At 37.6% G+C, this 18,860-nt stretch overlaps 1 protein-coding gene across 4 annotated transcripts in view; it reads left to right on the top strand.

The window, feature by feature from the left end:
• Positions 1-18,646, top strand: part of LNP1 (leukemia NUP98 fusion partner 1) — a 55,251-nt gene extending 36,605 nt beyond the window's left edge. For all 4 annotated transcript variants that reach the window (XM_032150311.2, XM_032150310.2, XM_058437584.1 and 1 more), the window contains 2 exons: positions 13,982-14,269; positions 18,104-18,646. In XM_032150311.2, the coding sequence (XP_032006202.1) occupies positions 13,982-14,269; positions 18,104-18,253 (438 nt within the window). In that variant the 3' untranslated portion in view covers positions 18,254-18,646. The remainder of the gene's footprint in view (positions 1-13,981; positions 14,270-18,103) is intronic.
• The last annotated feature ends 214 nt before the right edge of the window (positions 18,647-18,860 follow it).

Here is an 18,860-nt window from a genome sequence, read left to right as displayed (position 1 = left end):
CATTAGACTACGTTATAAAATACTCCTCATATAAAATTCTTTCAGATGAATTCCTAAAGACCTATAGATTATTATTACTAACTTTATAATAGAATTCTGTTTAAATTGGTACATGGTTAAAAGTCACATTTACAGGCAGTTTCACATGGAAATAGAATAAAGTTGTTGCTGTTGTTAAAGATAAAGGATTTAGTACTGCTAATCCAGGAACCAGATGTCACATGCTTAGGCATGTCACTTTATCTCTCTAATAAAGTCACTAGTCACATAAGTCTTAGGCAAGACTTAGCCTCACAAAGATTCATTTTCCTCATATGTAAAAGGGGAAGAATCACTCCCTTGTAGACTTTATTCTGAAGTTAGCTATCAAGGACATGGCCCCAGAGTGCCAGGTACATACTGTGCACTAGGACTCAATATGGGTCTTATTATGCCAGCACCTGGATCTTTCTCATTATGTCTCATCTTGCTGTTAACCATTAACTACAGGGGGGGAGGGATACAATTGGAGGGTGACTGCAATTACAGCCAAAATAAAGAGCATCGAGTAGTTAAGCTCTTGAGATGAATATATTACATAACCAATTTCCCCCTCCCCACCTTTCCTTTTAGGTTTATTGGCACTTAAAAAAAAACTTTCTTTTTTTAGATCTGTTTTATGTTCAAAGCAATATTGAGCAGAAAGTACAGAGATTTTCCATAGCCCCCATACTCCCAGGTATGCATACCTCTCCCATGATTAACCTTCCTGACTAGAGTGGTACATTTGTTACAATTGATGAACCCACACTGACACATCATTATCACCCAGAGTCCATAGTTTACACATTAGGATTCACTCTTGCTGTTGTACATTTTACGGGTTTGTACAAATGTATAGTGGCACGCACCTACCATTATAGTGGCATACAGAATAGTTTCACTGTCCTAAAAACCAATTTCTTTTTAAATGAGAACCAATGACTTGGGGACAGAGAGTGCATGGGATTTTCTTTGACAGAGATTGTTGTTCTGGGACCACAGGGGAAAGAGTCATGCTGTTTGGAGCACTCTAATTAGGAGAATCGTGTACAGGGCAGTCGTTTCCCTCACAGTCAGTGCCTGCTGCAACTCTGTAGCCCAGGAGCCAGGGTGAGCTCAGAGTGTGAGAAGATAGCAACCCAGGTGCTACAGCGTGATTCACAAAGTAGGGGATAGATAGGTGAGGCTATTTTAAGCCATTTGGGACATTGCTTTAGGTCTTATTGAGGAAAATTACCTTAGAGGGCATATAAAATTCCAAAAATAGAGCTCACATAGCAAGTAAACATTTTTTAAGACGAGGAGCTTCTCCCTGTCCCAATTACATTTCTCTTTTAAGCCCATTTTCCACAAAGTCATATGCCAAAGCAAAGAGACAAACTGGAAAACCTATTTGCTGTAAGGAGTTTTAAGTACACACTTTATGTTGTGATCAAACTCTTGCCATTCTTTTTAGGCTCCTTAATGGAAAAGGACATTTGTACAAACATCCATTTCACTCTCAGTCACAAAACTTTAATTTATTATTTTTTTTCCTGACAATATAATACATGTTCCCCAGATGTAACTATGAAAAATACTAAAAAAAAAAAAAAAGGGAAAAGGAAGAAAACAATAGCACATCACAGAGAAAAGCTTTGGTAAGAGTTTGATATGTTTTAACATTACCAATCTTGGGATATTGCCCTGCTTGAAATCCCTCAATGTCTCCTCATTCCAGCTGTCTTGGTTCCTCTTGGTCCACTGTGCCTAGCACCACTATGCCAGCAAGCTTCTTCCATGGCAGTGGATCTGCCCATGTGGTGCTCATCTCCAGGCAGAAAGCAGTCCTTGTCCTCTAACCCTTGCTCATCCTTCAGCGTGTAGCTCAATCATCACACATTCACAGAATTCTCTCTGGATCCTTCTCCTCTACCCCCCAACACCCACCCCAATATATATAGTTTTACCCCGTTCTACCTTCTTATTGCACCTTGAACTTCCCCTTTATAGCATTTAGCCAAGGATGTAGGCACATGCCCTATTTGTTTAACATCTATCTCCTATGCAGGTGCAATCTCTAATAGCCTGTTTTGCTCCCCATCCTATCCACAGCACCTACTACCACAACTGACCTATTTAGTAAATAGACTAATATATACAGATTTACCTTAGGTATCTTATCAGCTTTACATATCTTTAACCATATTTCTGATTATTATTTGAGAGTAAGTTTCTAGGTATGCACATCTAGAAAGATATGCATATGTTTGCCAGTCCTACCATAACAAAATACCACACACTGGGTGGCTTAAACAGGAGAAATTTATTTTCTTACAGTTCTGGAGGCTAGGAAGTCCAAGATTAAGGCTTCTTCTGAGGCCTCGCTTGTTTGATTGCAGATGACTGCCTTCTCACTGTGATTTTCCATGGTCTTTCTTCTGAGAGTGAGCAACTCTGTTGTCTCTCTACATGTTCAAATTTCCTCTTCTTGTAAAACACTGGTCAAATTGGATTAGGGCTCACCCTAATGGCCTTATTTAACTTAATCCCCCCTTTAAAGCCCTGTAGCTAAGTGCAGTAACATTCAGAGCTGTTGGGGGTTAGGGTTTCAACCTATGACTTTTGGAGAGATATGGTTCAGCCCATAACAACATACAATGGCTGGATCTAAGGAGGGGAATATTTTAAGCTTATTATTTTTTCTTTTTTACATCTTCTTGGATACCAATATTTTAAGCTTCTTAACACATATTTCTCAAGGCTTTCTAAGAAGGCTGCACACATTTATAATCCCATCAGTAAGGGATGACAGTTCCTGTCTCCCTGTACTCTTGCCAGTGTTGGTATTATTAAAACACATTTTTTTTGCTAACCTGAAAGGTAAAAATATTGTTATTTTATTTTACATAGTCTTTGACTGCTAATTAAATATTAACATTCGTAACCATTTGGTATTTCCTTTTCTTTTATTCTTTATACTGTATATTCAATATATGTTTAATGAACCCATGCTATGAACAAGGCAAGGTGCTGGATACTAGCAGAGAGTAAAACATAGCCCTTGATATGATGCAGCACACAATCTAGTGGAGAAGAGAGGCACTGAACAAAATTACCCAAATTATTAATTACAGTTGAGATAAGTATCCCAGAGGAGAAGCATTGGAACCCAGGAGAGCATCTGGCAGGAACCTGAACCAATCAGAGAGGTAGAAAAGGCTTTCTGAGGAAATGCAGTTTTTGCTGTGACTGAAGAATGGTTAGCCATTAGAAAGATGAGGGAGTAGGGTTGTGGATGAGGTCACTGGCAGGGAGGAGCCTGTGCCAGTGCCTGCACTACACAGGAGCAGGTGAGCTCGAGAAAGAGATCAAAGACCAGTGAGAAAGGAAAGGTAGAAAAGGAAGACTAGTCTAGAACCTTGGGGAGCCCCAACAGCTATGAGCTGATAGAAGGAAGAAGTGAGCAAATGTCTAAATTACAGTGGCAGCAAGATCAAAGGGAAAGCAGGAGAGTGCGGTGGTAGCAAGCAAGGAAACAGTGTTTTCAAAAGGCTCCTGTGGATAACAGAGTTGAATGCCACTGAATGACTAAGATGAAGACCAAAAAGTGCATAGAATTTGGCAACATGAAGACCAATATCCTGATCAAAATTAGCTGTGGGCGAGGAAGCTGGACTGGAGTGAGTTGAGTGAGTCAGAGAAATTGAGAGAGCAAATGTCATAATTATTTCAAAAAGTTTGGCTTGTCTAAACTGTCTGTCCTTTGCCCATTTTCCAATTGTGATGTTAATGATTGATGTCATTATATTATATGATCTCTTTTTATTTGTGTGAGATGTACTGATGTATCTTTAGGATATTTATTGAACATTAGCAATATGTAGCAAATTTTTTAAAGTTCATTTTTTACCTGTAGTTTTAATTTGTTTATGTTGCTTTGGATATGCATTAGCTTTAAATATATAGATATAAATTTTATTTTATTTTTACTTTTTTGGAGACGGAGTCTCGCTCTGTTGCCCAGGCTGGAGTGCAGTGGTGCAATCTCAGCTTACTGCAACCTCCGCCTCGCGGGTTCAAGTGATCCTCGTGCCTCAGCCTCCCGAGTAGCTGGGATTACGGGTGCCTGCCACCACACCCAGCTAATTTTTTTGTATTTTTAGTAGAGACAGGATTTCACTATGCTGGCCAGGCTGGTCTCAAACTCCTGATGTCAGGTGATCCACTCGCCTTGGCCTCCCAAAGTGCTGGGATTACAGGCTTGAGCCACCATGCCTGGCCCTAGATTTATATTTTTATATAGTAAAGTTGATTTTTTCCTTGTGACTTCATCCATTGCTCTTTTGCTTAGAAATTCTTTCTCCATATAAGAATTACATGAATATTTACCTTTATATTTCCTAAACATTTATGGCTCCATTAAAAAATTTTAAAAATCATTTTGGAGTTTATTTTTACATATCAACTTAAGGCTTGGCGTCTTTTGTTTTAGTGTTCTAATAATGGAGTAGTAAGCAAGAAAGCTAGTCTCAGGATGTTCTACTTAATGTTTTAACCAATTGATTCTGCTGCCTCACTGCAGGAGAAAAGTCTTACTGATCAAGAAGATGTGAACCCTGAATATCTGAGACAGGTCTCAGTTAATTTAGAAAGTTTATTTTGCCAAGGTTGAGGATGCACACCTGTGACACAGCCTCAGGAGGTCCCAACGACAAGTGCCTAAGGTGGTCAGAGCACAGTTTGGTTTTATACATTCTAGGGAGACATGAGACATCAATCAACATATGCAATATGAATATTGGTTCGATCTGGAAAGGCAGGACAACTCAAAGCAAGGCAGGAAGACTCAAAGTGGGGAGGGTGCTTCCAGGTTATGGGTAGATAAGAGACAAATGGTTGCATTCTGTTGAGTTTCTGATTAGCCTTTCCAAAGGAGGCAATCAGATATGCATTTATCTCAGTGAGCAGAGGGGTGATTTTGAAAGAATGGGAGGCAGGTTGGCCCTAAGCTGTTCCCAGCCTGATTTTTCCCTTTAGCTTAGTGATTTGGGGGCCCCAAGATTATTTTTCTTTCACATTTCCCTCCTTTTTTAAAAAATAAAATCTTTTAGAATAAGTATTTTAGAAGAAAATGAGTCTCTGGTCTCAGGTTTCATCTGATCTCTCACGGATAGGATGGTTTATTCCCAGACAGGTAGGTCCTGAGTTGTTAGGCAGGCTCATTTTTAGCAAGTTGTGAAGTCTCATGTCCTAGGAAGAGAAAATAGGAGGAGGAAGGAAGAAAAACAACAACAAACGAAAGAACAATTCTGGAAAATCAATATTGGCCACATTACTCTGAAGTCCATACATCAGTAGGCAGTTATTAGTGGCTTATGTACATAAATAGGTTGCTGTTATTTTCTTCTGAAGTTTAAGTTGTCTAGCTTCAGTTTGCAGGGCTTTTTGAAAGCACAGCCTGGATTTTGGTGACTCCAAATGAGAAAAACATGGGGAAAAAAAGAAGGAAAAAATGGAAAACAATGTTTTGAAGACTTGGAGCCAAGAAAATATAGAATTCAGTCCAAAATGTAGAAAATAATAAAAATTGAAAAACATTAGGCAAGACTAGAATCTAACAACAGGTGTGCTATAGTTTTTGAAACAATTTTTCTCTCTCCAGTTTCCCATTTTTACCAAAGACAAATCATGGTAGGACTGCTTTGCTTTATTATACTTGGCCTAATCATTTGTATACAATTCAACAAGAATAATTATTTTTTACATAGGCTTTTACATTGGCTTTGATGGAACTTTTTGTTCCATAGAAGGAATCTCAGATAAGACTTTTTTTTAAAGCTGAGCTGTTAGGTGATCCTCTCCTCTTGAGGTTCTAAGATAAAACCTGAGGCTCCTAGGCCTGTAAGAAAGTTACATTCTTTACTTACCACACGTCAGGAACCCTATACAGGAATTGTGTAGGCGAGTTTCTGGCCAGTTTTCCCCAGGGATTTTATTGACTTTGTAAGTCAACTTTGATTCCTTAAAGGAAAGCACACCATTCCAGTCAAAGCCTTGGTAAAATAACAAGTTTCTCCAATTGTGTCCTGTTGTAAATGAAAACAGATTCTTATTGCACTCAGGCAAATAACTGTATTGCCATAAGTTAAGAATACTCACAGTTTCCAAATTCTGGAGAAATCAGGTAGAGAGAAAATAAATATGCTCTAAATTTTGTTCACAGGAGTGTACTTTACTCAATTGTTAAAACCTATTGAAAATAGCTTAAAAGTTTTCTTGACTCTGAAAAACAAAACGAAGGCTCAGCAGCGTTTTAGGCAAAAAGTTAAAAAGATTACTTCAGACTTATATTATTAGTTTAGTTGATACAGTTAAATCCTGCTCTGCGTGATGGTCATAAACATTTCAGCTCTCCATGAGTCCTGAAGTTTTTCTTCGATTTGGATGTCACAGCCTCCAAAGTTATCAGAAACCTGCGTTCAAGAGCACCTGTTAGAGTTTTATAGCTGATTATAAAACCACCTTCTAAAGAGGACCAAAACAAGACCATAATTGTCCATGGATGTGAAAAAAGTTGTCGTAGTTAAAGACACAATTGACAAGGAAATTTGTTACTTATGTGGCACACAATAATTTAACCTAACAATTATAATTATTACTTATAATGTCCATTAAGTCATATCGGAATTATAGGAGTTTCCCATACTTTTGGAACACATACCAATAACATATTTATAGAAATACAGCCCTAAGAAAACCAAACACCATTTTATATTTGATAATGCTTCCTGTATAATTGTTATACCAACTAAGCCAATTATGTCATTTTTGGACTTTAGGGAACCTCATATCTTAAAGGACTAATTAGGTCAGGAAAAGACATAATTTATTATTTGATTTGGAAAATTTGTCAAATATCCAAGGTTTGAAACACTTGATATCACAAAATAGGATCACAGGTCATTGTGAAATAAGTCATTTCATTTAACCAAAGTAATAACTCAAAGGATTTTTTTAAAAAGGTGAAATCTTCATTCTTTGTGATAGGAGACTTAATTTTCCAAACAGTAAGCCCTAATAAAAACTGCATGAAGCTAATTAAATTTGTTTTTCAAAATTTTATAAATAATCTATAAAATTTTAATCTCGTCTGTAAGATATAACTTCCATAAGCCTTTTAAAACCTTTATAACCTTTATTAAGGAGTCAGCTAATGCTTCAAGAAAACCTTGTTAATTTGACATAGGGGCCCATATGCTGGTCTTGCATCAGTGTGCCTTTGACATTGATGATTAATTTGTAGGGAAACTGGCTAGGTGCAGTGGCTCATACCTGTAATCCCAGCACTTTGGGAGGCCAAGGTGGGAAGATCATTTGAGGTCAGGAGTTTGAGACCAGCCTGACCAACATGGTGAAACCCCATCTCTACTAAAACACAAAAATGAGCCAGGCATGGTGGTGGGCACCTGTCATCTCAGCTATTGGAGAGGCTGAGGCAGGAGAATTGCTTGAACCCCGTGGCGGAGGTTGCAGTGAGCTGAGCTTGCACCACTGCACTCTAGCCTGGTAGACAGGGCGAGACTCTCTCTCAAAAAAAATTATAGAGAAACTGAACTTATTTTATCTCTCAAAATTAGCCCTTACAATCTCACACACCCACCTCTTCCTTGATAGTCCCCAGGCCTTGAGGAGTTGAATAGCTTTCATTTCTGGCCCTGGGTCTCAGGAATGCAGTTTATTTTGACTGGCATTTTCTACAGGGCCTGAAGATAGGGCTTTAATTGCTGTCAGTGTTTAACATTTATCAGGACTTGGTTTCCTTTTTAGATCCAGGAGTCAAAGCCTGTAACTCAATGTCACAGTATTTAAAAGTGCATACAGAGAGATACACGATGTAAGCAACTTAATTAAAAAATATTTTTAATCTCAGTTTATTTTAGCAAACCAAAACCTAATAATATTATGACAACTGGATCGTATCAAAGTTTTTGGTTTTTAAAAAAATATATTTAGAAAACCCCATCGTCTCAGCCCAAAATCTCCTTAAGCTGATAAGCAACTTCAGCAAAGTCTCAGGATACAAAATCTATTGCAAAAATCATGAACATTCCTATATGCCATTAACAGACAAACAGAGAGACAAATCATGAGTGAACTCCCATTCACAATTGCTATAAAGAGAATAAAATACCTAGGAATCCAACTTACAAGGGATGTGAAGGACCTCTTCAAGGAAAACTACAAACCATTGTTCAATGAAATAAAAGAGGACACAAACAAATGGAAGAATATTCCATGCTCATGGATAGGAAGAATCAATATCGTGAAAATGGCCATACTGCTCAAAGTAGTTTATAGATTTAATGCCATCCCCATCAAGTTACCAATGACTTTCTTCACAGAATTGGAAAAAACTACTTTAAAGTTCATATGGAACCAAAAAAGAGCCGGCATTGCCAAGACAATCCTAAGCAAAAAGAACAAAGCTGGAGGCATCACACTACCTGACTTCAAACTATACTACAAGGCCACAGTAACCAAAACAGCATGGTATTGGTACCAAAACATATATAGACCAATGGAACAGAACAGAGGCCTCAGGAATAATGCCATACATCTACAACCATCTGATCTTTGATGAATCTGACAAAAACAAGAAATGGAGAAAGGATTCCCTATTTAATAAATGGTGCTGGGAAAACTGGCTAGCCATATGTAGAAAGCTGAAACTGGGTCCCTTCCTGACACCTTATACAAAAATTAATTCAAGATGGATTAAAGACTTAAATATTAGACCTAAAACCATAAAAACCCTAGAAGAAAACCTAGGCAATACCATTCAGGACATAGTCATGGGCAAGGACTTCATGACTAAAACACCAAAAGCAATGGCAACAAAAGTCAAAATAGACAAATGGGATCTAATTAAACTAAAGAGCTTCTGCACAGCAAAAGAAACTACCATCAGAGTGAACAGGCAACCTACAGAATAGGAGAAAATTTTTGCAATCTACCCATCTGACAAAGGGCTAATATCCAGAATCTACAAAGAACTTAAACAAATTTACAAGGAAAAAATCAAACAACCCCATCAAAAAGTGGGCAAAGGATATGAACAGACACTTCTCTAAAGAAGACATTTATGCAACCAACAGACACATGAAAAAATGCTCATCATCACTGGTCATCAGAGAAATGCAAATCAAAACCACAATGAGATACCATCTCACACCAGTTAGAATGGCAATCATTAAAATGTCCGGAAACAACAGGTGCTGGAGAGGATGTGGAGAAATAGGAATGCTTTTACACCATTGGTGGGAGTGTAAATTAGTTCAACCATTGTGGAAGACAGGGTGACGATTCCTCAGGGATCTAGAACTAGAAATACCATTTGACCCAGCGATCCCATTACTGGGTATATACCCGAGGGATTATTGTGGCCCTATTCACAATAGCAAAGACTTGGAACCAAGCCAAATGTCCATCAATGATAGACTGGATTAAGAAATGTGGCACATATATACCATGGAATACTATGCAGCCATAAAAAAGGATGGGTTTGTGTCCTTTGCAGGGACATGGATGAAGTTGGAAACAATCATTCTCAGCAAACTATCACAAGGACAGAAAACCAAACGTTGCATGTTCTCACTCATAGGTGGGAACTGAACAATGAGATCACTTGGACACAGTGGGGGGAACATCACACACTGGGGCCTGTTGGAGGGTGGGAGGCTGGGGGAGGGATAGCATTAGGAGAAATACCTAATGTAAATGATGAGTTGATGGATGGAGCAAACCAACCTGACACATGTATACCTATGTATCAAACCTGCATGTTGTGCACATGTACCCTAGAACTTAAAGTATAATTAAAAAAAAGAGAATTAAAAAAATCCCATTATTATGACTTATACAGACCTTTCATGACATGCTTAGATTTTCTGGTTTGTCCTGATTATCCCTCTTTATTAAACAACCAATCATTTTACTCCAGGACTAAATTTACCATACAAGAGTCTTTCTCCTGTGAAATTATTTCTCTTTAAGCTTTCTTACAAGAAAATTTCCTCTTTATTTTGATAACTTTTTTTTTTACATCTCTCTTGTTTCCTGGTTCCTGTTACCTTATTTTATATATGACCTTTAAATAAACTTTGAATTAGACAAACAAAAATTGTTCTTTTTTAAAATGACACACCTTTTCTTTAAGAAAGAATGTTTTCCTACAAATATATTTTTAACTGGAAAATACCCAAATAATGAAATCTCTATTCTTTAGATTAACTATAGATTCTAAATTATGATGAGTTTGTCTACAAGTATTTATCCAATTACATTTACCTAATTATTTTATTTTAATTATTTACCTAGATTATTTATGAAAACTGTGATAGTCATCATTTAAAGTTATGGAACCACCATTGTAAGATTATAACTGAGACAGTGAAAAAGATTGGACTTCACTGACTCCATCTTGCTTTTAACTTCCTTTTAAGCTGTCCTTGTTTATTCCTGGGCATAGGCTGAACTAACTTTGGGAGGAACTTAGCTTATAATTTAGCTTTGAAACAAAGACAATAACAGTCCTTTGCCAAAACAAACCTCAGTGCCTGTGGACTAGACTGCCTAAAGCCACAAGATTAGAAGTTATGGTAATCTTACTAAATTCAAAATGTAGCTATTTTTATTAAACCAATATCAATGTCATATTTATTAAATATTACATGAGTAAAGATCATTCTGTTTTTGGCTGGGTTTATAGTTCTGTAACCCCTATGTCAAATTTTGTCACCTTATAGTATTTGGCAGGGATAAGCATAAAATTACTTGATAAATAAATGCAAACAAATATGTATGCTGGCAATTCTTAAAACATTTATAATATTATTTTACCAATAATTTTAAAGTTATCTTACTTATTAAAGGTTTTACTTAAGTTACATAAAGTTGAAAACGCATTTGACTAGTCTTTTCTTTTTTCCTGATAAAGTATTTGATTCAAGTGCTTTTATTTTTCTTTAAACCAGTTAGTTAGAGCTCTTTTATATATTTTCAGTAGTGAAACACTGTGTACACAACACATAAATACATAGAGGTATTACAGATGCTGAAGGAAGTACATCTTATAGATTCATAAAATTCATTTTTTTTCCTATCTTAGACATTCAGGTTCTTAATAACCTGTTTCGCAACCCTAGGTAGTTATCAGCTAAATAGTTTTAAATATGCATATTAAAGGAAACAACTCAGGTGAAAAATCCAGTAGCAAAACTTACATTATAAGGTATGGAGAATAAAAGTCTGGTATGCTAGAGGGAGATTAAAGATGGATGTCAAATAAAACATAAAATTATAAAAATCTATTATAGGATTGTATAAGGAGACTAATTTTATTTACTCAGGGACTACCTATCTTTTAACTGGATCTCTGAGCTTTGGGCAGAGCCCACGTTGAATCCTGGGTTTCCAAAAACGGAGAATTATCCTGAGGCTAGCCCAAGTGTTGTTTTCATAGTGCACTTAAACTTTTTTTTTTTTTAAATGAAGACATTTCTAAGTGTCTAAATACATTCTTCTTTAAAAACCCAAGGGTATCCTCTGTTGCAATAACTATTTTAATAATAAATCAGGTGACACAGTACAAAAGCAAGCAGTTTAAAAGCTGAGACAAACTTGTCTGTTTACACTCCTGTGGTTCCATAAGGAAAAACAGGTTTCTCCCCCAAAGGAAGTCTGGCACCTTCTCCGTTTTCATTAAAGAACCCTGGGCTATTATATACTATTTTAGGTCTCTCATGCAGCAGAGGATGCAAGAGAAAGGAGAGACAGCAGAAGGAAATGAAGAAAACAGGGTTCAGTCAACTGAGAAGAAAAAAACTTTTGCTCAAAAAAGGACAAGGTCGTAGGAGACAAAACAAACAAATAAACAAAAACAAAAAAACCAACCAAAAACATAAAGGCCTTTTAAATACAAACACACACACATACACATATACACAAACATCTTGAATGTTAGCTTTTAATTAAGCTTACTTTAATCATTGAGCTCCTTAAAAAAAACTTTTTAAATCTTATTACCATATTTTAGTTAGGAAAAATTGTAGTTATTTCAGAAGTACCAAGTGTCAAACCAGAAAGTGCTTTATTTAAGAAACAAAACCCAGGCTGTCATGGTGGAAAAAAGAAGGCAGGACCTTAGCTATCAAACTGCAATGTGAGGTGACAGCCATTGCTTTCAGTTTGGCCTGGCTAGCAAAAAGATGGCCTTGTTATGTAAATAAAGACTCTTAAGTAGTCAAAAAAATCTTTCCTTTTTTTATTTTTCCTTTTGCTGGCCGTTTTTCTCCACACCGTACCACTTTTTTTTTTTTTTTTTTTTGGTGGGAACGTAGCCATTTCAGAGGCCTTGTTCCCCATAATTTTGGAAATTTCCTTTGGATTTGATCAAGTCAGATAGAGTTGATCAAACCCAATGGGAAAAAGACTGAAACAATAACAAAAACAGAAACAAACAACAATAAAAAAGCAGTTAAAACAAACGGTGGCACAACTTACATGGTCACTGAGTGCTCTAATGGCAAGGAGAAATTAATGCCAGCTGGATGTTAATCTTTTTTTTTTTTTTTTTTGAGACGAAGTTTTGTTCTTCTTGCCCAGGCTGGAGTGCAATAGTGTGATCTCGGCTCACCACAACCTCCACCTCCTGGGTTCAAGCGATTCTCCTGCCTCAGCCTCCTGGGTAGCTGGGACTACAGGCACGCACCACCACTCCCGGCTAATTTTTTGGTATTTTTAGTAGAGACAGGGTTTCACCATGTTGGCCAGGCTGGTCTCGAACTCCTAACCTCAGGTGATCCCTCTGCCTTGTCCTCTCAAAGTGCTGGGATTATAGGCATGAGACACCATGCCTGGCCTGGATGTCAATCTTAACTTTAGCCAAGACAAACCCTAATTCAGTTCCTTACCTAGGGATGGGTCTCAGGCTTTAGACTGCTCTCTACCATCCTAAGAAGCAGGGAAAAAAAAACACCTCATCTTCCCTGTTGGAAGCGAGCTCAAACTCCATAAAGGAGTTACCTGCCTTCCGTCATCATGGCAACAGGAAATCTTGCCTTCCTTGTTGGAAGCAAGTAAAACTCCAAAAAAAAAAAAAAAATAGAGAGGAGTTGTACAGCAAAATAAACTTTAGATGTTGACCAAATTTTGGGAGATCAGGGACTCTCTGGAGGGGGTGGTCTCAGACCTCAGCAAATTGTCCTATTGGTTTGAGCCATACAGTTAGCTTATGCGGGTACCAAGCACCAATGGGAGATTTGTCAAAGGTCAGGGGCATCTCCACTCAGAATCCCTTCATGGTTGCCAAAATGTGAACCCCCAAAATTTGAGGCAGGTCTCAGTTAATCTAGAAAGTTTATTTTGCCAAGGCTGAGAATTCATGCCCCTGACACAGCCTCAGGAGGTCCTGATGACATGTGCCAAAGGTAGTCAGAGCACAGTTTGGTTTTATACATTCTAGGGAGACATGAGACATCAATCAACATATGCAAAATGAACATTGGTTCGATTTGAAAAGGCAGGACAACTCAGAGCAAAGGTGGGAAAACCCAAAGTGGGCAGGGGGCTTCCAGGTCATGGGTAGATAAGAGACAAATGGTTACATTCTTTTGAGTTTCTGATTAGCCTCTCCAAAGTAGGCAATCAGGTCTGTGTTTGTCTCAATGCATGAGATAAATGAGTGAGCAGAGGGGTGACTTTGAAAGAATGGGAGGCAGGTTGGCCCTAAGTGATTCCCAGCTTGACTTTTCCCTTTAGCTTAGTGATTTGGGGACCCCAAGTTTTATTTTCCTTTCACAAAGATAATATATCAATTCAACATGAGATTCATTTAGTTAGTAGTTTATAAACATTCTGCCTCTATGCTAACATTGCACAGTCCTTTTATATTGTAAATTTTTTCATTCTGTATTCTCAGCTTCCTGTGCTTTCCAGAATTCCATCATCTGACTGCCATCCTAGAAGGCATTCTCATGAGGACCAGGAATTCCGATGCCGATCATCTGACCGTCTTCCTAGAAGGCATTCTCATGAGGACCAAGAATTTCGATGCCATAGCCACGTGCGGGATTACAGAAAATACTCAGAGGATGGGTCGTTGAAGGAGCCACTGGAATCAAAAGGAAGATCCCACTCCAAAATTGAGAAATTTTCAGAGTCCTTTGAACAGCAACTGTGCTTTAGAACCAAACGTTCTGCCTCTTTGGTATGTAACAGAGCTGCTGAATATTTAAGCCACTTTAAAAAGGGAAACCCAAAGGTTTTGTCCTCTTTAAGATTGAGGGGAACAAATCTAACTTCTTCATTTACAGCTTGGTAATAAGATCTTTGAAAAATGACATCCAGTTTAACATAACCCAGAATGAATTTCTAAAAATTATTTATAATTGAAGACATCTGGTATAGGAAGAGTTCCCAGAACATTTTTGTTACCAAAGTCTTCTAGTTTTTCTTTCTTTCTTTTTTTTTTTCTTTTTTTTTTTTGAGATAGGGTCTCACTCTGGTGCCCAGGCTGGAGTGCAGTGGCCTGATCATGGCTCACTGCAGCCTCGAACTCCTGGTCTCACATGTTCCTCCCACCTCAGCCTCTTGAGTAGCTGGGACTACAGGCATGTGCCACCATGCCCGACTAAATTTTAAACTTTTTTTTTCTAGAGACAGGGTCTTGTTATGTTGCCCAGACTGGTTTCAAACTTCTGGGCTCAAGCAATGCTCCTGTCTTGGGGTCCCAAAGTGCTAGGATTCCAGGTGTGAGCCACCACACCCAGCCTCCTAGTTTCTTGAGCCTGCTTTCATCAACCTTATTATAAATAATTGTAACTCATTCCCCTTTTACAATTTGGAAAAAAAAATGCCCCATGGCTTCTTTCCTTTCATATTTAGTCCTCTAGCAAATAGTCTATGATGGTATTTTGTTCTCCTATACTTAAAAAACACAAGAACGACCAAACACCGTCTAGTAAGTATCCAGGAATAGGAGTGGGCTAGGTGCTCATGGTGACGTCATGGGAGTCAAAGTAAAGCAAAAGGAAGAGACAGACATGAAATAGGGGGAAGAATAGAAACTCCACTGGTGATGCTAAACTTGATACATACAGTAATAAACTGAAGATCAATTAATGTGGGGGTAGTTTCAACTCTGCAGCATGCTCACTGACTGGCCTTGAGCAAAATGCTTCTTTTTTGTAGGTCTTTAGTTTTTCGTTTTATTTTGCAAAACAGGAATAATAATGGGTTGCTGCCATGTAGTAGATAAAACAAATAATGGCACCTAAGTGTAATGACTCCTGGTTCTGGAGCTAGACTCTGTGAGTCCACTGGTGAAGATACTTGGGTGCTTCGAATTTCATTGTCCACCTGAGCACAGTGCTCTCTACCTAGCAGATTGGCTGTTGGGACTGTCACTATGCATCTTTGCCTTTCAGATGACACCTCACTTTTGCTCAGAGTGACCCTGTATCCATATGGTTTCCCTTCAGTAGGCTGCTTTCTCCACCTGATCATAAGAGGAACAAGGAAGGGAGAATAGTGAACAGCTGTCATTTTACTATATCTAAACCTTATTATCAAGAATTCCTGTAATCCCAGCACTTTGGAAGGTTGAGGCCAGGGGATCGCTTGAGGCCAGGAATTTGAGGCCAGCCTGGGCAACATAGTGAAATCCTGTCTCTACGAAAATTAAAAAAAAAAAAAAAAAAATTACCAGGCATGGTGGCCTGCACCTGTATTCCTCACTGCTTGGGAGGCTGAGGTGGGAGGATCTCTTGTGCTTGAGTTTGAGACTGCTGTCAGCTATGATTGGACCCATTGTACTCCAGCCTGGGCAACGGAGCAAGACTCTCAAAAAAAAAAAAAAAGAATTCCTGTTTTGTCTTTTTAAAAAAATACTGTTTGTTTTCATATTGTCTCAGGCTTAGAGAAATGTTGCAAGAATAGGACAAAGAATTCCCTTACACCCTTCACCTAGATTACCTCGAAATGTTAACATGTCCCTATTTGCCTGCACCATCTCTCCTCTTCCCATCTGCAAACACAGGCATGAGAACATTCCCTGACATAAACACAATACAATAATTAAACTCATATAATAAATTAATACTGATATAATACTTTTATCTCTAATCCATAAAACTTATTTATATTTTTCTGCCAGTTGTCCCAATAATATTCTTTATAGTGAAATTTGAAATCATGTGTTGCTACCAAGGTTCATGTCCCTCTGCTCTATTTTACCCTGGAGCACGTTCTCAGTCTTTCCTTGTCTTTCATGACATTAGCTAATGTTATTATTATAAGCCCTAAAAGTGTATAAAGTCATTTTGCTTAAAAAGATATTCATCATATTATCTCTAAAATACAAAATATGCTTGTTGCATTCATTTTCCACGTTCTTCCTTTTGAGTTCCAACATACTTAGGGAAACATTTTCTACTTTTTAAACTCAAAAACTCTTTTTCACAGTTATATGTAATAACTAGAAATCTGTTAGGAATTTATAAAATTATTTTAATATTTGCACGTTAGATAATAACTAATTGTAAATTGAATATTTTATTTTATATCAGTTTTTAGTGAGTACATTATAAAATCTTAATGCAAAATTAGAAATTCCAAACATATACAGATACACTTCAACTTTTCCCTATTTGATAATCTACACACTTTCCTAAGGCTAACTACATTAGAAAGTGTTCTTTTTCAGCAAATTTAAAAATGATTTATATCGTCTTTTGTTTGGGGACCAAATGTATACTAATACCTAGATTTAAATTTTACATATTTTGACATAAAAAAGAACCAGAAACTGTTTCTGTGTCCTGATCATGACCAAAAACGTTAAATTCTTTCATTTTGATATTTAAAAATTCACTTGGCTTCTTTTGATAATTTTCACATTTAGCGTCTAAGAGATGTGATAAAATGTATTTCAGGGCATTATTTACAAGCATTTCTCAGATTGTCTTTAATCATCACTCTATTTTCTCTTTCTTATACCATTTTGATAAGAGACCTTCATGACTGCATTAACATTGTAGAGTGGCTGACACCACTGTGTGAAACAGATACCTCAATAACTCTCAGCTAACACAGCTGAGCAAGCATGACCTTGCTCATGTGACCACCACTCACCACTGCTTAACTTCACCTGATAAACACTCAGGGGTTTCCCAACATTTCTAGTTCAAATAGGAGAGGAGTAATGATTTTGCTTCTTTATTTTTGAAAATAGAAGGATAAATAGATACGGTGGCCACATTTATCAATGCCATTGTTTTGATAATTCCTTTGAAAGGCACCCTCTGGCCATACAAACTAAAGAAGCAACCACCCCCACCCTCCAGTAGGTCCCTATCACTGTGTTTACAGTTATCATTGCACTTATCACTATTGATTATTTTTTAATTTCCTTTTAGGTTTATTGATGACTGTCTGTATCCCTCCATCTAGGTGTAATATCTAGGAAGTAGGTCTATTTAGTGTTATATCTCCTGATCCTACAGCAACAGTTTATGTTCAATTAATCAGTGAATAATGTGGAATCCTGGGGACACATGTTGGGGGTTGTAAATCTGGTTGGGTGTCATTCCTTAACACTTCATTCTTCCCCTAGTCCTCACATTAAAATTTAGTGCAAACTCTACTATTAATGTAATTTAAGGGAGTGAACACAGAAAGCTAAGAATCATTCCATGTGTGATCTCATTTGCCACTTTCCGTTTCAAAAAGCACCAGGGGACTATTAATTTCATTATGCCATGAAATCACACCCCTCAGTATGTTCAGAGGCAAAGAGTCACAGGCATGTGCAGGTTGTACTTCCTTCCCAGACCATCTGCTGATGTCCAACCCCCTCTGTTCTTTTCTTTGTGACCAAAACCTTTAGCAACATCCTTAGGTTTATGCTAATTTATTTCTAGAAACCAAGAGGTGGAAGTCTGCTAAACCATCAGGGCTTTCTCCGTGTCTGATTATTAAGAGAAATGTGGAGTGTTGTCACCTGCTTGTGCATTTTTACCTGTTTCTGATCTTTCCCTTTCAGGGACCTGAAAGCAGAAAGGAGAGAAATGAAAGAGAATGCCTGAGGATGGAGATAAAATCCCGAAAGAAAGTAGAGGAAGAAAGGAGCTCTAGGAAAGAAGAACATGGAGAAGCACATATGGCTCCCCTGTTTGAAAAAGGGCCTGAATAATACTCTGCTTCCGCCTCATGATATCAGATGCTACTGTTTTGGTTTTTTTCTTTGAGCCCTAATTCACCATTTCAGGATGTGGGTGGGGGCGGGGTTGGGGGTAAAAACAGCTATAAAAAGCAACTGCAGATGCTGAGTGACTGCAGTGGGCAGGGTATGTAGCTGCTCCAAGATGACTTGCATCATACCCCAATTACTGCTGGCATCTTAGTTGAGAGTATAATCTGCTTGGTTGCCTTTTTATGGGAATAAAGAGAATAAAAGGTATTTTAATAGAATAAAGAAAAATTTGAAAATGTAATGGAAGGTATTTAAAGAGCCACCCACATAGCTTCACCAACCCTTCTTACACATCAACTCATAAATCATCTTAAATAAAAGTCATTGGTATGACTCTTGAGTTTACTTTCTTATCAGAAGTAATTATGTAAGTGTGTCTAATGGCCATCATTTAAGGAGAACTGGTAATTAACATGCCAAGTACTATGCTGGATGCTTTAATGCATTACCTAAAATAAGCTTCAGCACTCTGAGGTGGGACTTTGTATTAGTCAGGATTCTCCTGAGAGAAAGAACCAATAGGATAGAGATAAAGATAGATTGATAG

Source organism: Hylobates moloch, unplaced genomic scaffold, assembly GCF_009828535.3.
Source record: "Hylobates moloch isolate HMO894 unplaced genomic scaffold, HMol_V3 SCAFFOLD_4, whole genome shotgun sequence".
Lineage (NCBI taxonomy): Eukaryota > Metazoa > Chordata > Mammalia > Primates > Hylobatidae > Hylobates > Hylobates moloch.
Note: the sequence above shows the minus strand (reverse complement) of the source record. Positions and strands in the feature narration are given on the sequence as shown.